The 21,362-nt window shown below is 38.8% G+C and overlaps 1 protein-coding gene across 1 annotated transcript in view; it reads right to left on the bottom strand.

The window, feature by feature from the left end:
* Nucleotides 1-1,006: 1,006 nt before the first annotated feature.
* The window catches only part of UFL1 (UFM1 specific ligase 1), a 51,205-nt gene continuing 30,849 nt past the window's right edge, over nt 1,007-21,362 (bottom strand). The window contains exons 12-19 of the mRNA XM_061623377.1: nt 21,223-21,345; nt 15,814-15,934; nt 13,946-14,112; nt 13,072-13,202; nt 11,429-11,509; nt 9,217-9,302; nt 7,697-7,877; nt 1,007-1,255 (exon numbers count right to left, since the gene is read on the bottom strand). Coding sequence (XP_061479361.1) covers nt 1,040-1,255; nt 7,697-7,877; nt 9,217-9,302; nt 11,429-11,509; nt 13,072-13,202; nt 13,946-14,112; nt 15,814-15,934; nt 21,223-21,345 — 1,106 coding nt within the window. The 3' untranslated portion in view covers nt 1,007-1,039. The remainder of the gene's footprint in view (nt 1,256-7,696; nt 7,878-9,216; nt 9,303-11,428; nt 11,510-13,071; nt 13,203-13,945; nt 14,113-15,813; nt 15,935-21,222; nt 21,346-21,362) is intronic.

The following is a 21,362-nucleotide window of genomic DNA, read 5'->3' as shown; positions in this document are numbered from 1 at the left end:
CCTCTCAAGGAACTTCTAGTAATTGTCTGTAACTGCATGTCTGACATTTCCCCACCCCGACTGAACAAACAAAAAGCTGTTAAATATTAGGACTGAAAGAATTTAGGGATAACAACTTCTTTGGCTGGTACTTTTTCTTTCCATAACACTGAAGTTCTCTTTTGGAATAATCTGGCTTTTCCATTATATTCTTTGTACACGGCACTATACTTTGTCAAGCATACAAATTCAATTTATGATGCAAAAAGGCACTAGTGACATTTCTTTTTTAAGTGGTTAGTAATTTGAGGGGGAAAATAGAATCCAGAGACATAGGGTTGGATCCAAAGTAGAGGAAAAGAACCCCCACAGGCAGAAAGTTTTGCCAATTCCCCCTTCTCCCTGCAATCCCCTTAAAAATCTGGTCTGGAAGGTTGCGAGAGCCTCTGAAACAAAATAGGAGGCTCTATGAGGGTGGATCAGCAAAAATGGTTTCCCCTCCTTCTGTCTGCAGGAGTGTGAAAATGTTGAAAAGCCATTCCACAGGAAGATAAGCGATATCTTTGTGAATATACGTGAGTTCTTTATATAAGGAAAAAAGTATTGCACTAGACCATACTTTGCAAATATGTAGGCTGACAGAATTCTATGAAATGTGAAATCTTGCAAAGCCCTCATCAAGTTTTGATTCAATAGTTTTTAATATGCTTAACATTGTCCATCCTTTGAGACCAACACTGTGTCCATTGTCTACAGAAATGAGAATTCTTAAGTATATGAAAGCTAAACAAATACTTTGTTCAGTTACCAGATATTAAAGCATGTTTTAAAAGAAGCATTATCCTTTTGATTATTTAACCTTGCATTCTGTTTTACATTAGTAATGCTCAATGAGTACTTGAGTTCACACACACCACACACCTGCAGGGTTTAGGATTGTAGTATAATAGTTACAGGCACAGCTTCTAAAAGTGAAGCTTATTTGAAGCTATGCTCATGGTTTTCCTCGAAGAAAATATTCTGACTCTTTGAAAATCCTGAATGAGTTTTATTAAGGTTATCACTCCTCTGTTACAGAAGATTTTCTGGGCCTGAGAACAAGATCTTTGACAGAGCCAGACAGCTCTTGGAGTTCTTTTCGGATTCCTTCTATGCTTTCTTCTGCATTCAGCTGGTTATCCATTGAATCGTCATCCCCTTGCCCAATCTTCTTATTTTGACTTATCAGCTGCTTCACTACTAACCCCTGGTATTTGAGAAGAAGAGAATGCTGATCCTGTAAAATAAAATAAAATGTGGCTACTAAGAAGTCAACATAGATAACTTAAAATCAAATAATAGCTGTGTTAATTCATAAAAACAGAAACTGCAGTGAGAAATGTGACCGATTTTGAGCATAATTATGAGCACACCTTAAGACTGGATAAGATCAAAGCAAATGATTTATTTATTTTATTTAAGAAGATTTATATACTGCTTAATAATCTAAGCGATTTTTTAAAAATATGAAATATATACTAAAATTACAGATAAAATCAGATGTTAAAACATGTTATTATAAGATATGAACAACTTTTATTAGCAGTATTCAATGAAATAATGCAATCTTATACCTTCCCCAAGACTTAGGAAGACGCCAAAATAGTTGTCATTCCAAAGAAGGGTAAAGACAGTCTTAACCAAAGTAGACTCTTATAGGCCTGTAGCCTTATTATACCAAAACTTTAAGATATGGACATCTATCCTGCCTAATAGACTAAATATAATAATACCGAATTACATAGCAGAGGACCAAACAGGCTTTATTGGGAATCATCAGTTATCTATGAATATAAGGAACCTTTGGAATATAATACATAATATTAACAAATCTAAACTTCCATATGCTCTTCTATTCCTAGATGCTGAAAAAGCTTTTGAACTTTAGAGAGAATGGGATTTGGTAACCAATTTTTGCAGTGAATTAAAATGATTTACCCTAATGCTCGAACAGCAGCTAATGGTATAGAATCAGATGCACTAAAACTAAAAAGGGGTACCAGGAAGGATGCCCACGTTCTCCCTTGTTATTTGCCCTGTCAATTGAACCTCTAGCTGAAGCTATCAGATTAAATAATTTTATAAAAGGTATTCAAGCAGGGAGGGAACACTTTAAGATTAGTTTATATACGGATGATGTTGCAATTATATTGCATGACCCTGTGAACACTTTGGCCACCTTGATAGAGCTTATATGGTAATATAGTCAAGTGTCAGGGTATAAAATCAATTTTACTAAATCTGAGTGGCTCCATTTTAATATGGGTATCACCATTAAAAATGATATTGCAAAGAACTATAATGTTCTGTGGAAAGATGGACCAGTAAAATATTTAGGTATATGGCTTACACCAAACTTAAGAGATCTTAGCTGAGTATAATCATAGCAAATTAAAGGAAGAAGTGAAATCTGATCTGGGCAAGTGGAAACAACAACACATTTCTTGGATGGGACATATTTCAACTCTGAAAATGGTGGTTCTGCCCAAAATTCTTTCTTTTTTTAAACATTCCTCTAAAACCACTATTACCAGTAATCAGAAGTTGGCAAGATATTTTTATGAACTTTGGGAGGGGAAAAAAACCAAGCGTCTCACAAAAAACTTTAATAACACCTATCATACTTGGCGGGATATTACAAAGCAGCAATGATTATGCACTTGAAGACCTGGTTTCATCGAGGCAAAGCTATAATTTTAGAACAAATTAACATCTCCACAGAATTTAAAAAAAAAAACAGCTTTGGCATCTTGATAATCTTGATAAGAATTTACTGAAAGCTAACCCATCCACATATAACTTGCTTAACATTTGGATGAAATTCAAGAGGAAACTGCCCAGAATTCTCACCTTTAACCAGTGTTACCTATAATGAGGGGGATGAGTATAAATCACTATTAGGAGATCTTTCACTTTGGAAAAAGTACCATCAGATAGAACTTTACAGACTATATAACGAAGAAAGGTTTAAAACCTTTACTGAATTTAAAAACAAAATGCAACAGGTACAACCCTCCTTCTTGCAGTATTTACAGTTCAAGACTACAACATTACAACCCATAGCAAAACATTGTTCATGGAGGCAGAAGACCATAAATGAATTTTTATTAAGCCAAAATATCTGAAACATGCAGAGTAAAATGTACAAAGTTCTGATTAATCTGAATGTATCAATACATACCAGAGTAAATGGGAAAGAAGACTAGGTTAGCCAATAATATCACACAAATGGAAATGGATTTGGCAAAATGTACCTTAATTAACATACAGTACAAAATTGAAATAAAACTTTTTCAAATTCTTACTCCACTGGTATCTGACTCCAGCATGGCTATCCCATATATATTGCTGTTATGTGCCTTCAAGTTGATTACGACTTATGGCGACCTTATGAATCAGCGACCTCCAAGAGCATCTGTCATGAACCACCCTGTTCAGATCTTGTAAGTTCTGGTCTGTGGCTTCCTTTATGGAATCAATCCATCTCTTGTTTGGCCTTTCTCTTTTTCTACTCTCTTCTGTTTTTCCCAGCATTATTGTCTTCTCCAGTGAATCATTTCTTCTCATGATGTGTCCAAAGTATGATAACCTCAGTTTCATCATTTTAGCTTCTAGTGATAGTTCTGGTTTAATTTGTTCTAACACCCAATTATTTGTCTTTTTTGCAGTCCATGGTTTGCGCAAGCTCTCCTCCAACACCACATTTCAAATGAGTTGATTTTTTTCTTATCCGCTTTTTTCACTGTCCAACTTTCACATCCATACACAGAGGTTGGGAATACCATGGTCTGAATGACCTTGACATTAGTGTTCAGTGACACATCTTTGTCTATGAGAACCTTTTCTAGTTCTCTCATAGCTGCCCTCCCCATTCCTATCCTTTTTCTGATTTCTTGACTACTGTCTCCATTTTGGTTAATGACTGTGCTTCATTTCGATCTCCTAAGCCCCATTTCCCCACAATGTCTAGCTCTTCTCTGTCCCCTACTTTTGCATTCCAGTCCCCCATGATTACCAGCACATCTTGTTTTAGTGTGTGATCAATTTCTTCCTGTTTTTCTGCATAAAATCTCTCCAATTCCTCTTCTTCTGCGTTTGCAGCTGGAGTGTAGACTTGGATGATGGTTGCGTTAATAGGTTTCCTGTTTAATCTCATTGATATCACTCGCTCAGACCTTGCGTTAAAGCTCTTAATTGCTTTTGCTACATCACTTCTCACTATTACAGCAACCCTGTTTCTTCTTAATTCCTCATTTCCTGCATAAAATATTTTGTAGTTGCATGATTGAAAATGTCCCATTCCTGTCCATTTTAATTCACGCACGCCAAGTACTGTAATGTTGATAAGTTCCATTTCTTGCTTGACAATTTCTAACTCTCCCTGGTTCATGCTTCTCACATTCCATGTTCCTATTGTGTGCGTCGTACAACTCGGGAGTCTCCTTTCGCATCTGTGCACATCAGCCTCTGGGATTCCTTTTGGCTTTGACCCAGCTGTGTCATTAGTCACAGCACTACTTGTACTTGTCCTTTGTTCTTCCCCAGTAGCTCAGTGAGTGCCTTCTGACCTGGGAGGCTCATCTTCCAGCACTATCTCTTGTTGCATTTTGGATACTCTGTTCATAGGTTTTTCATGGTAAGAGGTATTCAGAGATGGTTTACCTTCCTCTGAGTTTGGATGCATCTTAGTCTGGTGTCTCAGCTTTGACCATTCTGCCTTGGGTGCCCCTGCTAGGAGTCTAGCCTCTTGGTCTAGACTCCTGACGGCATTGCTCTCAGCTTCTTCAACACTCTCAAACCCCCTCACCACGTTAAGGTGTGTATCCTAGAGGGGGTCTGTATACATAACACTACTCAAAGAATATATAACACTGCTCAAAGTAACTAATGGAGAAGTCAAATGCAAAATGCAGACATGTAACATATTTTTTTGGTCCTGCCCCTGCATAAAAACCTTTTGGGAAGTCATAAATGAAATGGAAATCATAACTGGATATAGATTACCATTAGATCCAGTAATTTTATTATTTGGTTTTGTCAAGGAGTTAGTTCTGTTGGAAGATTGGCAAATGGTGATCCATTTGCTCACTGCTGCTATAATGGCAACCTCTGCTAAATGGAAAAAAGTAAGAACCCCTAAAATTGATGAATGGCTTTTTAAAATCTGGGACACAGTTATTATGGTCAAGTTGAAATATTTTGTTAGAGTTAGAGAAGGAAGGGCTGTAGACAATTCCTTTGTAGAAAAATGGTCATTCATCACATATTGGACTAATAAAACACAAGATGCAGCTCAACCATATGTTGTACTCAATTCAATCTAGTCATGAACATCAGAACAGCAAGAATTGCAGTTACACAATAATTTGAAATATGATCTAATGCATAACTATATATGAACATTTGAATATTATTTTACTTTATTTAATTATTCAGGTTGAAACCAATTATTAATTATTATTTACTTAAATTAATTATTACTATTAATTTATTTAATTATTCAAGTTGAAACCATTATCTGTGTATAATATTGTTATTTTTCTTTTTCTTTTTCTCTCCCAATAATGGACTGTAAGTCATGTTCTACTAGAATGTGCCTTTTATAACGATCTCTGTAGGTGGTTTATTATCCCTACTCTCCAGAAGCTCCCGGGCAGGGACGCTGCTTTTTATGTGCAATACTGTTTTGCAGATAAAGACCCCCGAATAACATCTAAGGTAGCGAGTTTCTTTGCTGCAATGATTAATCTCCGCAAAGTGCTGATAAGCCAAGGACCACTGCATTTTGCAGCATGTGTTTAAACTGCATGTATATGCTTATTGGCTCACAAGTATTGCATTGTTAATTCCTTTTTATCATGTTTATATTTGTACGATGATATTTGCTGGTCCCTGATCGTAATAAAACTATCAATCAATCAGTCAATCTCCCAATAATGAGTTATACATAAAATAAAACCTATATATATATATAAAAAACACAAAACACGTTAATCTATTTTTCAACATATAAATAAAATATTTTTTAAAATATACATATATATTACAATGTGTGTCAAATTTACATGTCTATGTAAATTGCTGCCCTGGGCTCCTACTGGGAGGAAGGGCAGTATGTAAAGTTAATTAATTAATTAGTTAATTAATTAACTAATATTATTATTATTATTAATAATAATAATAAAGCAGCTTGCTGAAACAAAAGTTTTCAGCAGTACAGCGAAGTCACCAGAGTCATGTCACTGGGTAAATTATTTTAATTCTCTATTAAATATTATGTCATATATTTACAGTTATCTCTGGAAGGCCATTGTGTCACAGAGAAACATGGCACAATAGCGGCTCCTTTTAAATTCAGCGGACAATGTACTTTTCTACCAAGCTTATTTTGTTTTTACCCTATAGAATTTATTGTATGTGCTTAATTATACTTCTATTTTGTAGAACTGAACCAAAGTAGCTGAAAATGTACCGTATATTCCGGCGTATAAGACGACTGGGCGTATAAGACGACCCCCAACTTTTGACCCTGATCCCCGTTTAAAAAGCCAGCGTCCCTCTCCCCTTTCTTCCCTGCGTGGCCAGCGCCCCCTCGCCCCGTAGCCCGCACCGACCTGTGGGCGGGGATGCGCTGCGCCCCGGCGCAGCCTTTGCCCACCAAGAAGTGGACGTCGCTGAGCACCTCGTTGTTGAAGAGGAAGGCGAAGCGCTCCTGCACCGTCGGCTTCGTCGCCTGCCAGTTGTAGGCCGGCTCCCGTGGCGCCAGCGGGCCGGAGGCGGCGGCGGTGGGCGCCGAGGAGGAGGCCGCAGGGGCAGCTGTCGGCAGCGGGTTCCCGCCTCCGCCGCCTCCCGCTGCTGCCGCCGCCGCCCGGTGGTTGTGTGTCAGCGCCGGCGCGGCCTGCGGCGGCGAGAGCAACGAAAGCGGCCCGCCGTTGGCCACCCGAGGAGGAGCAGCCGCCGCTGCCGCAGCCCCGTCACTCGCCTGAGCAGCCGCGGGCGGAGGAGCAACAGCAGCGGCGGGAGGCGGCGCAGGCGAGGCCGCCACGGAGGAGAAGGACGCGGGGAGGCTGCTGCTGCTACTGCTGCCCACCCCGGCCGCCATTTTGCGACGGAGGAGGAGGCGGATGAGGCCGTGCAGGGCGCTGCCTTCACCGCGGTGGAGGAGGCGGAGATGGCGGGGACGGAGGAGCAATGGGGATTCCCCTCAGGGGAGGGGACGCCGGGCCAGGCTGCGAGCAGGAGAAATACCGTATATTCCAGCGTATAAGACGACTGGGCGTATAAGACGACCCCCAACTTTTGAGAAGATTTTCCAGGGTTAAAAAGTCGTCTTATACGCCGGAATATATGGTATATTCCTCTCCCTCTGCCTGCACGTACCTCATCCTATACATGCTTACTTAAAAGTAAGCATATTGATTTCAATGGTATTTACTTCCAGATAAGTGTGTATATGATTGCAGCCTAATGCTGCAATCCAATACACGCTTACCTAGGAGTAAGTCCCACTGAAACCAACAGAGCTTACTTCTGACATAGATTGGATTGCAACCTAAGTCAATAAGAAAAGTAGTTTCTCTGCCTGCCAACATTTTCCCATCTTTTCCAAAGTGGGAAATTACTGCACAGATACAGAGTTGGGGTTCCAATTTTAAAAGCCTCTTATTTTTCCAAATACCTCTGGCATCTTTGTACTTAAGAAAGTAATGATCTGTGGCACACATCTTCCTGGTGTATGAAGCATGCAGTGTGTTGAGAACTGGAACAGCAAGACTGACGTCAGGTGCAGAACAAGAGCTGGGTCTTCTGTTACCTTTAGCTGTTCAATCAGAGCTTGTCTGTGTTGGAACAGGATTTGCCTAAGATAAGAAACAGTTTGTACAATCAGAAAAGGCTTTTACTTAATTACTTGCATATTTGGGATAATGGTAAATACATTTATGAGACAATGCAGCCTGTTCTCTTCTGGGCGGTTTTAACAAGAGACTTGCACTCAAATCAACTTCCTATCTGTAGAAGGATAAAGGCAACATATTTCACAGCAACTTCAAAAGGCTCTATACTCTTCTACAGGTTAACAAGAACAAAATAAGTAATTTACTGTTGCAAAATATTACCAAGAGGTACAGATGTCACCAAATTTCTTTATCGTACCTTTATTCCATCACAGACCTCTAAGCAGAATACATGGAGTTCCAGGCAGTCTCCTATCCAAGCAGTGACCACACCTGCTTAGCTTAAGCGAAGTATCATATACCTTCAGACCAGAGCTTGGAAAAGTTACTTTTTTGAACTGCAACTCCCATCAGCCCCAGCCAGCATGGCCACTGGATTGGGCTGATGGGAGCTGTAGTTCAAAAAAAGTAACTTTTCCAAGCTCTGCTTCAGACGATGTATCACTACCATCCCATATATTTCCCCAAATACCATTTGAACTGCCATGATGTTAAGGGACTCTACAGGACAGATCTGGGACATTGAGGTGACAAGAAAGTCAGTCCTTACCGGTTGTAGAATGACAAAGGGTATCAATGATAGGTTATAGATGCTTAATATCCAAGCACTTTCCCATTGCTAGTAGTTTGTGAAAAACCAATTTTTAATGAGAATGTATGTAAAAACATTTTTGAAATATCTTTCCATATTTTTAAAAGGATGCTGTTTCCAATTCCAGTTGGATAAAACTGAAAACCTTCTGTCTAATTTAGGACCCATGAACTACAAGTTTTTATTGCACGATATATATTTAGAAGTTACTCAGAAGTAGATCACATTCAATGGGGCTGACTGCCAGGTATAGGACTGCAGCCTAAATGTATAGTTACATAATGAAGAAGGGTAACCTATTAAGAGACTTCAGTTTAACTTTTGCTCTACTCACAAGCATTTTCAAATTGTGAAGGACTGAAAACAAGATGATGATCCTGTTAAGTGGCTTCTTGTATTCTTAAGGGAAAACAAAAGGTGTGGCGAGATACCCCAAGAAACCTAAGCTCATAATCAGAGAACCTGAAAACATCATTTCTGGAAAATTAACTTATATTAAAATAGAGTATTATTTTTATCATATTATTACTGCAGCAGCAAGGCAGTCCACCAACAATGAAGCAAAAATGTTTGCTCCTATTATTTTGAAAACATGATCACTTATAGAAGCACTGCCTATGGAAAAAAAATGTATTGCACAAAAATTATCACCTTTCTTTCTTCTTATCTCCCCTTTTCACCATAATATCACAAGCTTCTGCAGCAGCATCAAGACAGGAAACAAACTCTTCTAAACTCTTCAAAAAACAAAGGAAAAGAAAAGGCTAGTCTTGTTATTTTAACATATGCTAATTCAAATTCCAGTAATTTCCCCCATTTTCACTTATACAGAAATAGGAAGAGCATCCAAGGGGCCAAGTAATCCAAAAGAAAACACAAGAGACAATAATTAAGAATGGTAACATTTGAAGAAAAAGAAATTAAAACAATATTTGACCTTGTTAAATTTAAAAATAACTGATTTTAACAGAGAGGAAATTGTATTCATATCTCCTGAAGTTGAATGTTTATTATTTTATTTCCTGGCTCCAAAGGAAGGACCTCTTTTTCCTAATTGCCCACACCTCTATCACTACCATTTCTAGAGCACTTTTCAGTTAAGACATGCCTCATTTAATCTACGTAGGTCAGGCTGAGAGACAGCAGCTTGCAAACATCATCATCATTCCAGATGGTATTTTAACCATGTTTTACCAAGCTGGAAGTATTTTTCACAAATATTATTTATTTGCTATTTATTTATTTAAATAATTTATAAGCCACCCACCATTTGAAAATACTGTGGCAGAGTACAATAAAATAAATAAATAAAAACAAAATACAAACTTAAAACTGGTAAGAATACACTAAATTCATCTGTACAAAAAAGCAGGAACAATGACCAGTTGGTGTAAGCTATTTGGTGTTTTTGCCTCTCTCTTCTTCCAAAGATGGGAATATTACTATTTTTATTAAACAGAACAAATGCATCCTCTGCCTTTCATTACTCATTCAAGGTAGCTAACAATAAGGAAAAAACAGAACAATTTTAAACATAAAAACATGTAAAATGTTATTATTAAAAACCAGCAGCAAAAGACATTTCAGTAAAACCAGTCACAAAACAAATCACAGCATAAGAAAAACAAACAGGAAACTGAGAGCCAAGGGGTTTCCTAAAAGGAAAACACTTTTTGTTAAAAACAACAAATAAATAAATAAATAGGGGGCACAATGAACCTCTCTTGGGAGGGAATTCCACAAACTAGCCACAAGTATTGAACCCCACCCACCCCTAGTATCAGACACACAGAGAGCAGGGATATAGGGAACAAAAGGAAGGATTTCCACAGATGACCTTACTAGGCAGGCAAGTTTACTAGGCAGGCAAGTTTACTAGGCAGGCAAGTTTACTAGGCAGGCAAGTTCATACAAGGGAAGGTGGTCCTTAGGATAGCCTTTCAAAATAAGTAATTCCCTCTATTTCCCATGTTCACTGGTGAGTACTGGTATTTATATAACCAAAATGGCACTATCCACACACAAGAGAAAAGTATTAGCAGACTTGGGGAAACAAAATTTGTGGAAGTATAAAACATAAAACATACTTAGGAAAAAAAATCCTAAGGAGAGGGACCCCTCCAAAAACATGACAACCGTGCATGCTCAGTAGCTGGCTGACTGGGTGGGGGGCAGAAGAGAAACCCAGGTGGGAGGGTGAATGCAGTATTTTATGGAGGAGAGCATGGCTGGCTGAAATATTGAACAGGATTGATTCATGCTGCATATCCTACTTGTAAAACAGAATGTCCACACATAAATTTGGATAAATGCCATGTGGAGAAAATTCATCCCCATCCCTGAATTTGGTAAGCATTGATCATGAAGGTTAATTTTGAAGTTGCTTTTCAGTTTCTCTCCATTTAGAATATTTCTATCACTGTAAGAAATGAACTGAGAAAAAGGAAATTCAAGCAACGGAATAAGAGAAAATACTGCAAAGTCACTCGAGAACAATGGTGGGTCTTAAGGTACAAGTGAAACTAAGCTCATTTCACTTTAATTCCATTCAAAAGCAAACTACATCTCCTTTAAATTAACAGTATGGGGTTTTCCACAGAGGTTGACAGGAGTTAGGTAATGTGAAGTTTTATGACCTCCCACCATACATTGAGGTATGAAATCTGCTATTTTGCCTATTTACATCTGCACCTCTGTTCCTCCATCCATCCTGTTTTTTCGTAAATAGCTCTGTTTATTTAGCTAAGTTTTGAAACACCTATTTTGAAATTGATTATTAAGGGAATAAGAACAAAATCTGTTACTAAATTAAAGAACAACAAACAAATAAAATTGTGTTTGGTTAGGAGAGTGGATGACTCACCTTGCCATTCAGAGAAAGGTGGAGTTTTGTTAAATGACCTCTCATCTCTTCAGGTAAAGTACTTAAAATCTTTTTTCTCATCTATTTAAAGAAATGTGTAAAACATTGAAGACAATTTTTAGATTCTAACTAACAACTTGTTTGGGTCATTAAACCTCAAAGAAAAATGACTAAATCTACTAAATTGGTCTTAAAATACCAATTTTCCTCCATGGCAGGGATTGTCAACCTCATTGGGCCCTGCACACATTTGCAAACCAGAGAAACTGTCACAGGCACCTTGCACACACTGCAACAATGCACACACTCCTCCCACCCCAGGAATTAGGCTTGAAAAAAAGTTTTTGCGTGTCTCCCCCTCCCACAAGACTAATGGGGTGTTTAATCTTCCTATAGAGTGAAGTTGGGGAGACAAGCGCTAACATTCTCTTCACATCTGCAATCTCCAGGAAGATCACCTCTCATGAACATTAGGCATGAGAAAAAAGCCTTCCATTGCAGAAAGAGAGGGGAAATTTTGAGGGGGTTGCAGCACTGGAAGGAAGGGGTAACCTTTCCCTCTCCAGCTGCTCCCCACAAAAAACCATCTCCTCTTCATATTAATTAGGCTTGAAAGAAGCCTTCTATTGTAGCAATTAGGAGGGTTCTTGGAAGACTGTGGTGTGTGTGTGTGTTTATATATATATGAACATAATTGTGATTAACCAAACAGAGGTTTTTATTATATTAACAAAATGTTTCAGCTTCTGCCTTCATCAGCTGCCAACATATAAATGCTGTTACTAAGGTGGCAGTTATAGAGCTTTGAGGATCGAATGCTCAGAGGGGCTTCACTTGCAGAAGCTAAGTAGTGGTGGTACTGTCCTCCAGGTTCAGGCCATGTGGTGCCAATGTGTCCAGGGAGTAAATCCAAAAGTTCTCCCTTTTGGTCAACGCTGCTGGATCTGTTGGCATCTCTATCGCTGAAATGGAAAAGTCCAACAGGCTGTGACCCTCGATGTTAAAATGCTTTGCAACTGGTTGCTCCACTTTTGTCAAAATTGCCGACTTGTGGTTCCTGAAGCGCGTGCATAGGTCAGTTGTGATCTTTTCTACGTATTGGATATGACATCCTGGTCTTTTGCACTCGATGATGTAAAATATATTGCAGGACCTGCAGGTGATGTCCTGTCAGTGAGGAGGGTCAGTGCTGGGGAAGGAAGAATTTAACATACCCCCCCCAAAGTCATTGTATTGGCTACAATAGAAGGCTTCTTTCAAGTCTAATTTCAGCAGGGGGACTGGATCCTGTGGTCACCAGAGATGGCCTCTGCAGGCACTGCATTGGAGATCCTATTTTAAGGACTGGCAACAGTGGAAAGGATTCCTGTAGGGGTCCTAGAGTCTCACTTCTTATAAAGCTTGTGATCCAATACCTTACAACAGGGTTGGGGAGCCTATGGACATCCAGATGTTGTTGGTCTTCAGATGAGACTAAAATTCTCATCATTCCTGATCACTGGCCATGCTGGCTGGGGCTGATGGATATTGGAGTCCAAAAACATCTGAAGTACCACAGGTTCCTCTTCCTGCTCTACAACTGAAAAAAGTCATGAACAAATGCTTAAAAAACCACAAGACTAACAAAAATTGCATTAACATACCTCACAGGTAATGGCAGTGTAGTCTTCTGCTGCCATCATTAGATCAGCAGCTAGGAAGTTGAAAATAAGGTTAGTGAGGTCAGTGCAAGCTGTCTTCAGCATGTGCTTGACAGTGTTATTTTGTGTCTCATCTGCAAAACAGAATTAAAAAGCAACTTTATAAATATTAGCATATTACATTAGCAAATCTACAAAGGTCTCTGCTTTCTTCAAGCCACAGTGTGTAAGTCTCCCTGCTTCCAGTTGCTTTTACAGGTGTTAAAATGCTCATGGTATCAAAAAGCATGAAAGGCCTATAAACATTACCGGAAAGGTCAAACAAGATGTTTCAAACTAGGCCATCTCTATCTTCAAGCAGAGACAGCTAAGATTAAACTGACTGGTAACGGCAGCTCTACATGCATCATAAATTGTAGAACTCAGTGATCATCAACACAAAAATATCTGTGGTAGATGGGAGAGAAGAACAGAAATCAAAGATGTAAAAGGAAATTTTAAGAAAATGGATGGGCAGTATCTTCACAGAACCAGTTGGGCAGTATCATCAGTTGGAAAGAAAAACCAAGGAAGTGGGGAACCACCATTCAGCCACTAAACTAAAATGCCTATGTATGAAGCTGATACAACAGTAGAACAATTTCAGTGATTGCATCACAGGTTACTATGAATACCCAAATGCTCTCGTTTATCCTGTTTAATTGCAAGAATGATCACAGTTGAGCTGCAGCACTTAACACTCTTCATATGCTGGCATTCATTGTACATCCCCAAATGTTTCTAGTCTTTTACGGGGTTTTTTTTGTAGTCAGAAGGTGTCCAGCAGCAAAGTGCTAAGCCATAACATTTATTTTGAAAATAAGATTGTTTACTGCACCTGTAAAATGCTTTGCTCCTTTTTCAAATAACCGGATATTGTTATACAGGTTGGAAACCTCTTCCTGCAAGTCCTTGATGGTCCTTTTCCTGCTAGCTCCAGAGTAAGTAGATGTTGAGGACATAAATACTGAACGCAGTACTTCCTGATAATTCTTTGTTAAGGGCCTAAAGAACAGGAAAAAGAGAAAAGGCAGGCATGAAAATAACAAATGTTGTGGCAGACCAGCTGTGAGAAACATTTCTCAAAAAGTTTGTGCCATTTCTAATCATATGTAGTTTTACAAGAGACCTCACAAGATGGAATGCTGAAATTCGGATTTTTCATTGGCTCTCAGTTAGTTACACGATCTATTAGGCCAGCGTTACCCAACCTTTTTCGACCCAATGCCCCTTTGCAAAATCTTTTTGTGCCCAACGCCCCCCTCAGATTAAGTATATGTCAATGCTTCCTATTCTTCCCTTAAAATATGAGTAATGCATAAAAGGTATTTTCAATGATTATTACTGATTGTTTTTATCATGCCTTTTTATTGCACTTAGATTACACATTGAATTCTTAGTATGATTTATAAATAAACATACATAGTTATAGAAAAGTAAATAAAATGAGATTTATTATAAAATACTAGTGTGATCCTTGAGCTTGATGAGTTTTGGCTAACTTCACAATATCTGGAGTATATAAATCCATAAAATACACGCAAGAAACTAATTGCAGGTATAGGAGTTGTTTCTTATTTCACAAATCCTAAAAACTTAAGCAAAAACTAATTAAGTCCACACAGTATAAACCAATAAAATACACGGTGTTACTTAACAACAAACTCATTCAGTTTACTGGCATTGTTTCGTTAAACAAGTTCATTTAAACATCACAGAAACAACGGGTAGCGAGTGTGTCCCATTCCTGAAGAAAACCAGCAAATAACTGTCTGCGTCACCCGTATGCACACGGCACTCATCCGTTCATCCGTTGGAAGAATGCGCCCTCCACCAATACACCCAGCTTATCAAACACTCTCTCGTGACTGGTTCCAACATCCCTCAACACAGCATCAGTGTTGATGTGTGTGCGTTGTTGTGTGAAACAGCATACATTACGTTGGAGTTAAGTTGAGCAAGAAACTTCTTCAGAGCATTAGATCATGTTAAGAGTCTTTATTAAGACATTACGGCCAAAGGCTTAAGAGTAAATACATGTAGAGTTTCTTCAGTCACCCCCCCTCTGGTACATCTCTCTCCAAAGGTAAACACAGAAGACAACCTCTCAGTTCAGAGGCAATACACAGAAGACACAGCTTAACACAGATAGCTGCTAGAACTTTTCCCAGTTTATCGCGATGGCTACCATAGCAACGGCCTTGGCAGTCCGTTCCCAGACTGGGCAAAGACGTAACTCCCCCTAGTTACAATTTTTCAGACTTGATGGAAAACAAACTCAGTGACAGTGCAGTTCAATGGTCAACAATCAGAACATTACCTAGTGCCAGGGCGTAGCTAATATCCCCATTCCTTGATATGACACTGGACGCTATTCAGAATTTCTTTGCTAAAGAGCACACACTATTTATAGTGTTATTTCCATGAATCGAGACTAATAAATACATTCTAACTGGGGACAAAACAGTTTAAAAATTAATGATTTGTGTATTAAATAAAATTAAACTTAAATGCTTCAACTGTCACATCAGACCGCCAAATGTCAACGCCCCCCTAATGAACCCAAACGCTCCTTTAAAGTTTGTAGTCATGCCAACGCCCCCCTGAAAGGCTGTAATGCCCCCCAGGGGGGCGCTACCGCCCACATTGGGAATTGCTGTATTAGGCTTTGTTTAACACAAATCCAAGATAAATAAATTAAATTACCTTATGAGATGATCAGCGAGTTCTGTTATAAGCTCTTCAGGACAGTCCCTCACATGCTTTCTTAAAACTTCCTCAATCTCCTCCTGTGACATAAATGGGATCTTGAGAGGTTTGCTCCTATCTGCAATGACCACAAGAAAAATTGTAATACCTTTAATTTACTTAATCCACAGTGAAATATGGTCCTCTTAATATCAGGACTCCTTCACGTCACACAAAATTAGCATGTGCTGGACACTGGTCTTCAAATTATTCAAGGTTGCCATTGTATATTAACGTGACAGCCCTGGATTTTTTCCTCTTCTCCTCTGATTTTATGACGCGATTAATCCAAGAAACATTTGGAAACATCACCAGCAAAGTAGGCTTGTCTCCCCAAAAGTGATGTTAAAATAATTTTGATCCATCACTGTCATTTACTGTAAGTAATGTGCTCAGAACCCCTCTAGGATGCACACCTTAACATGGTGAGGGGGTTTGAGAGTGTTGAAGAAGCTGAGAGCAATGCCATCAGGAGACTAGACCAAGAGGATAGACTCCTAGCAGGGGCACCCAAGGCAGAATAGTCAAAGCTGAGACACCAGACTAAGATGCAACCAAACTCAGAGGAAGGCAATGGTAAACCACCTCTGAATACCTCTTAACACGAAAACCTTATGAACAGAGTATCCAAAATGCAACACGAGATAGTGCTAGAAGATGAGACCCCCCAGGTCAGAAGGCACTCACTGAGCTACTAGGGAAGAACAAAGGACAAGTACGAGTAGCGCTGTGACTAATGACACAGCTGGGTCAAAGCCGAAAGGAAGCCCAAAGGCTGATGTGCACAAATGCAAAAGGAGAGTCCAGAGTTGTACGACACACACAACAGGAACATAGAATGTGAGAAGCATGAACCAGGGAGAGTTAGAAATTGTCAAGCAAGAAATTGAACGTATCAACATTACAATACTTGGCGTGAGTGAATTAAAATGGACAGGAATGGGACATTTTCAATAATGCAACTACAAAATATTTTATGCAGGGAACGAGAAATTAAGAAGAAACGGGGTTGCTGTAATAGTGAGAAGTGATGTAGCAAAAGCAATTAAGAGCTGTAACACAAGGTCTGAACAAGTGATATCACCGAGATTAAATGGGAAACCTATTAACATAACCATAATCCAAGTCTATGCTCCAACAGCAAATGCAAAAGAAGAGGAATTGGAGAGATTTTATGCAGAAATACAGAAAGAAATTGATCACACACCAAAACAAGATGTGCTGATAATTATGGGGGACTGGAATGCAAAAGTAGGGAACAGAGAAGAACTAGGCATTGTGGGGAAATGGGGCTTAGGAGATTGAAATGAAGCAGGAGAAAGACTTACTGAATTCTGTGAAGCCAATAATTTGTTTCTCACAAACACATTTTTTTAGCGACTGAAAAGATGACTGTACATGTGGACATCACTAAATGGTCAATATAGGAATCAAATTGATTATATGATTGGTAGCAGAAGATGGAGAAGTTCCATACTTTCTGCAAAAACAAGACAAGGAGCAGAATGCGGTACAGATAATGAACTGGTCATATCGAAAATCAGAGTAAGCTAACGAACAACAACAAATCAATCATAATGCCAAAGTACAATTTAAATAACATCCCAGAAGAATATAAAGATCAAATAAGGAACAGGTTTGAGGCTTTAAACTTAGTTGACAGAGAACCACAAGAACTATGGAATGAAGTCAGAGACATTATCAGGGAAGAATGCAAAAAGACAGTACCTCTAGTTAAAAAGAGAGAAAGACCTCAATGGATGACTGAAGAAACTCTTCAAATGGTTAAAGAGAGAAGGAAAACAAAAGCGACAGGAGAGAGAAACACGGTTAGAACCCTAAATGCAACAATACAGCGACTAGTACGTAGGGACAAAGAGAACTATTACAATAGTTACTGTATAGAAGTAGTAGAAAAAAACAAAAAGGGTAGAACAAGAGCCCTATTCAAAAAGATTAGAGAAATTAAAGGGAAATTTAAACCAAGAGTAGAGATGTTGAATAATCAACAGGGGAACACACTGACTGACCAATATAAAATAAAAAGAAGATTGAAGCAATACACTTGCAAAAGAGATGCAAGGATGACAGATTCATTCACGGAGGAACCGTATGATGAAGAACCAGAAATTTTAGAATGTGAGGTGGAAGCTGCTTGTAAAATACTTGGAAGTAACAAATCACCAGGAATTGATGGCATACCAATAGAGTTGCTACAAGCTACCGAGACTGAATCTGCCCAAATTTTGAGAAAAAGTTGTCAACAAATATGGAAAACTAATGGCCCACAGACTGGAAACATTCAATATACATCCCAATTCTAAAGAAAGGGGATCCCAGGCAATGCAGTGATTATCAAACTATTGCCTTAATATCCCATGCAAGTAAAGCAATGCTCAAGATTCTACAGCAAAGGCTCTCACCATATATGGAGCAAGAAATGCCACACATCCAAGCTGGATTTAGAAAGGGAAGAGGCACCAGAGATCATATCACAAACATACATTCGATAATGGAATAAACCAAGGAATTTCAGAAGGAAATCACCCTGTGCTTTATAGATTACAGCAAAACCTATGATTGTGTAGATCATGAAAAACTATGGAATGCTTTAAAAGAAATGGGGGTGGCATAGCATCTGATTGTCCTGATGCACAACCTATACTCTGGACAAGAGGCTACTGTAAGGACAGAATATGGAGAAACTGATTGGTTCCCAAACGGAAAGGGTGTGAGACAGGGGTGTATTTTATCACCCTATTTGTTTAATCTATATGCAGAACATATCATACGGAAAGCGGGATTGGACCAAGATGAAAGAGGTGTGAAAATTGGAGGGAGACATATCAATAATTTAAGATATGCAGACAATACCATACTACTAGCAGAAACCAGTAATGATTTGAAACAAATGCTGATGGAAGTTAAAGAGGAAAGCACAAAAGCAGGACTACAGCTGAACGTCGAGAAGATGAAAGTAATGATAACAGAAGATTTATGTAACTTAAAAGTTGACAATGCAGACATTGAACTTGTCAATACCTTGGCACAGTCATTAACCAAAATGGAGACAATTGTCAAGAAATCAGAAGAAGGGTAGGACTGGGGAGGGCACCTACGAGAGAACTAGAAAAGATCCTTAAATGCAAAAATGTATCACTGAACACTAAAGTCAGGGTCATTCAGACCATGGTATTCCCAATCTCTATGTATGGATGTAAAAGTTGAACAGTGAAAAAAGCAGATAAGAGAAATATCAACTCATTTGAAATGTGGTGGAGGAGAGCTTTGAGCATACCATGGACTGCAAAAAAAGACAAATAACTGGGTGTTAGAACACATTAAACCAAAACTATCACTAGAAGCTAAAATGATGAAACTGAGGTTATCATACTTTGGACACATCATGAGAAGACATGAATCACTAGAAAAGACAATAATGCTGGGAAAAACAGAAGGGAGTAGAAAAAGAGGAAGGCCAACCAAGAGATGGATTGATTCCATAAAGGAAGCCACAGATCTGAACTTACAAGATCTGAACAGGGTGGTTCATGACAGATGCTCTTGGAGGTCGCTGATTCATAAGGTCACCATAAGTTGTAATCGACTTGAAGGCACATGACAACAACAACAAATGTGCTGAGATACTTAAGTGATACAATGCTTTGATGTAAAAATATTATAAAATTTAAAACATTTACACAAAGAAGCTTATCCTGGGTTGTATTTAAAGTTGCATACCTTCCAGTTGCACAACATTCTTCCCCTTTTCCCACCTGAAGCTCTCTCTGTATACCCCTGAAAAACTTCTCCATGAGGCCGAGGAGACCTACCATAGATTTGGAGCTATGATGTACAGGTGCATGTGTGTGTGTCTATATATTTATGTGTATAAATCACCTGAAATTAGGCAATGGAATTTTGTGCTAGCAGATTCCTCTTTCTGATTTCAAGCAATTCTCCCCTCCCACTGCAGCACCGTATGACACAGTCTATTAAATTCTCTTTTTCATATTCATTCCTTTAGTACTTGATCTTGAATTTTTGCAAAAAGTGGCATTTCTGTGTTACAGTTAAAGGAATTCATGTTACCATTCATAGAATCATACAATTGTAGTGTTGGAAGGCGTCTATAAGGCCATCGAACCCAACCCCCTGCTCAATGCAGGAATCCAAATCACAGCATATCCGACAGGTGGCTGTCCAGCCGCCTCCTGAATGCCTCCAGTGTTGGAAAGCCCACCACCTCCCAAGGTAATTGGCTCCATTGTCGTATGACTCTAACAGTTCGGAAGTTTTTCCTGATACTCACTTGAAATTTGACTTTCTGCAACTTGAGCCCATTATTCTGTGTCCTGCACTTTGGGACAATCAAGAAGAGATCCTGGCCCTCCTTTGTGTGGCAACCTTTCAAGTACTTGAAGAGTGCTATCATATCTCCCCTAACTCTACTCTTCTCAAGGCTAAACATGCCCATTTCTTTCAGTCTCTCCTCATACGGTTTTGTTTCTCATCCCTTGATCATCCTTGCTGCCCTCCTCTGAACCTGTTCATTTGTCTGCATCCTTCTTAAAGTGTGGTGTCCAAAACTGGACGCAGTACTTAAGATGAGGCCTAACCAGTGCTGAATAGAGGGAAACCAATATTTGATGCGATTTGGAAATTATACTTCTGTTAATGCAGCCTAAAATAATATATATATATACACACAAACAAATATACTAATACATTTGGTATCTTACACGGGACTGTATGTGTGCATGTATTTATTATTTATTTATTAAATTTATCTCCTGCCCTTCCTCCCAGAAGGAGCCATGGGTAGCAAACAAAGTACTAAAAACACTCTAAAACATCTTAAAAACAGACTTTAAAATATATTAAAAGAAGCCTTCTTTAAAAACATTAAAAACGTATTAAAACAAAACATCTTTAAAAACATTTTTTTAAAACGCTTTAAAAACATCTAAAATAGTAATTCCAGATTACAGATGCAGACTGGGATAAGGGCTCTACTTAAAAGGCTTGTTGAAAGAGGAAGGTCTTCAGCAGGTGCCGGAAAGATAACAGAGATTGCACCTGTCTAATACTACAGGGGAGGGAACTACAAAGGGTAGATGCCACTGCACTAAAGGTCCGCTTCCTATGTTGTGCAGAACAGACCTCCTGATAAGACGGTATCTGCAGGAGGCTCTCACTTGCAGAGCACAGCAACTAGGTGTGTAAGGGGTAAGACGATCTTTCAGGTACACACACGCACACTTTTTAAAAAAACAAAATATATTTCTATTCAAACTCAGGGCAACAATACTAAATTTACAGAACTACAAGAATTAGGTTAATATAGTAAAAAACAAAACTACAAACTTGTGCTACTTGCTTGTGATTCCTCATCGCTGTCTGCATCCTTTCTTGCCTTCTTTTTGTTTTTTTTAATTTTGAATTCTCTGGCATTTCCTCCACCACCACCTCTCACACTTCCAGTGCCCTCTGGTGGACAAAAAACC

The sequence above is a fragment of the Rhineura floridana genome, chromosome 4 (genome assembly GCF_030035675.1).
Source record: "Rhineura floridana isolate rRhiFlo1 chromosome 4, rRhiFlo1.hap2, whole genome shotgun sequence".
Lineage (NCBI taxonomy): Eukaryota > Metazoa > Chordata > Lepidosauria > Squamata > Rhineuridae > Rhineura > Rhineura floridana.
The sequence above is the reverse complement of the archived record's forward strand: the minus strand, read 5'-3'. Positions and strand labels throughout refer to the sequence as shown.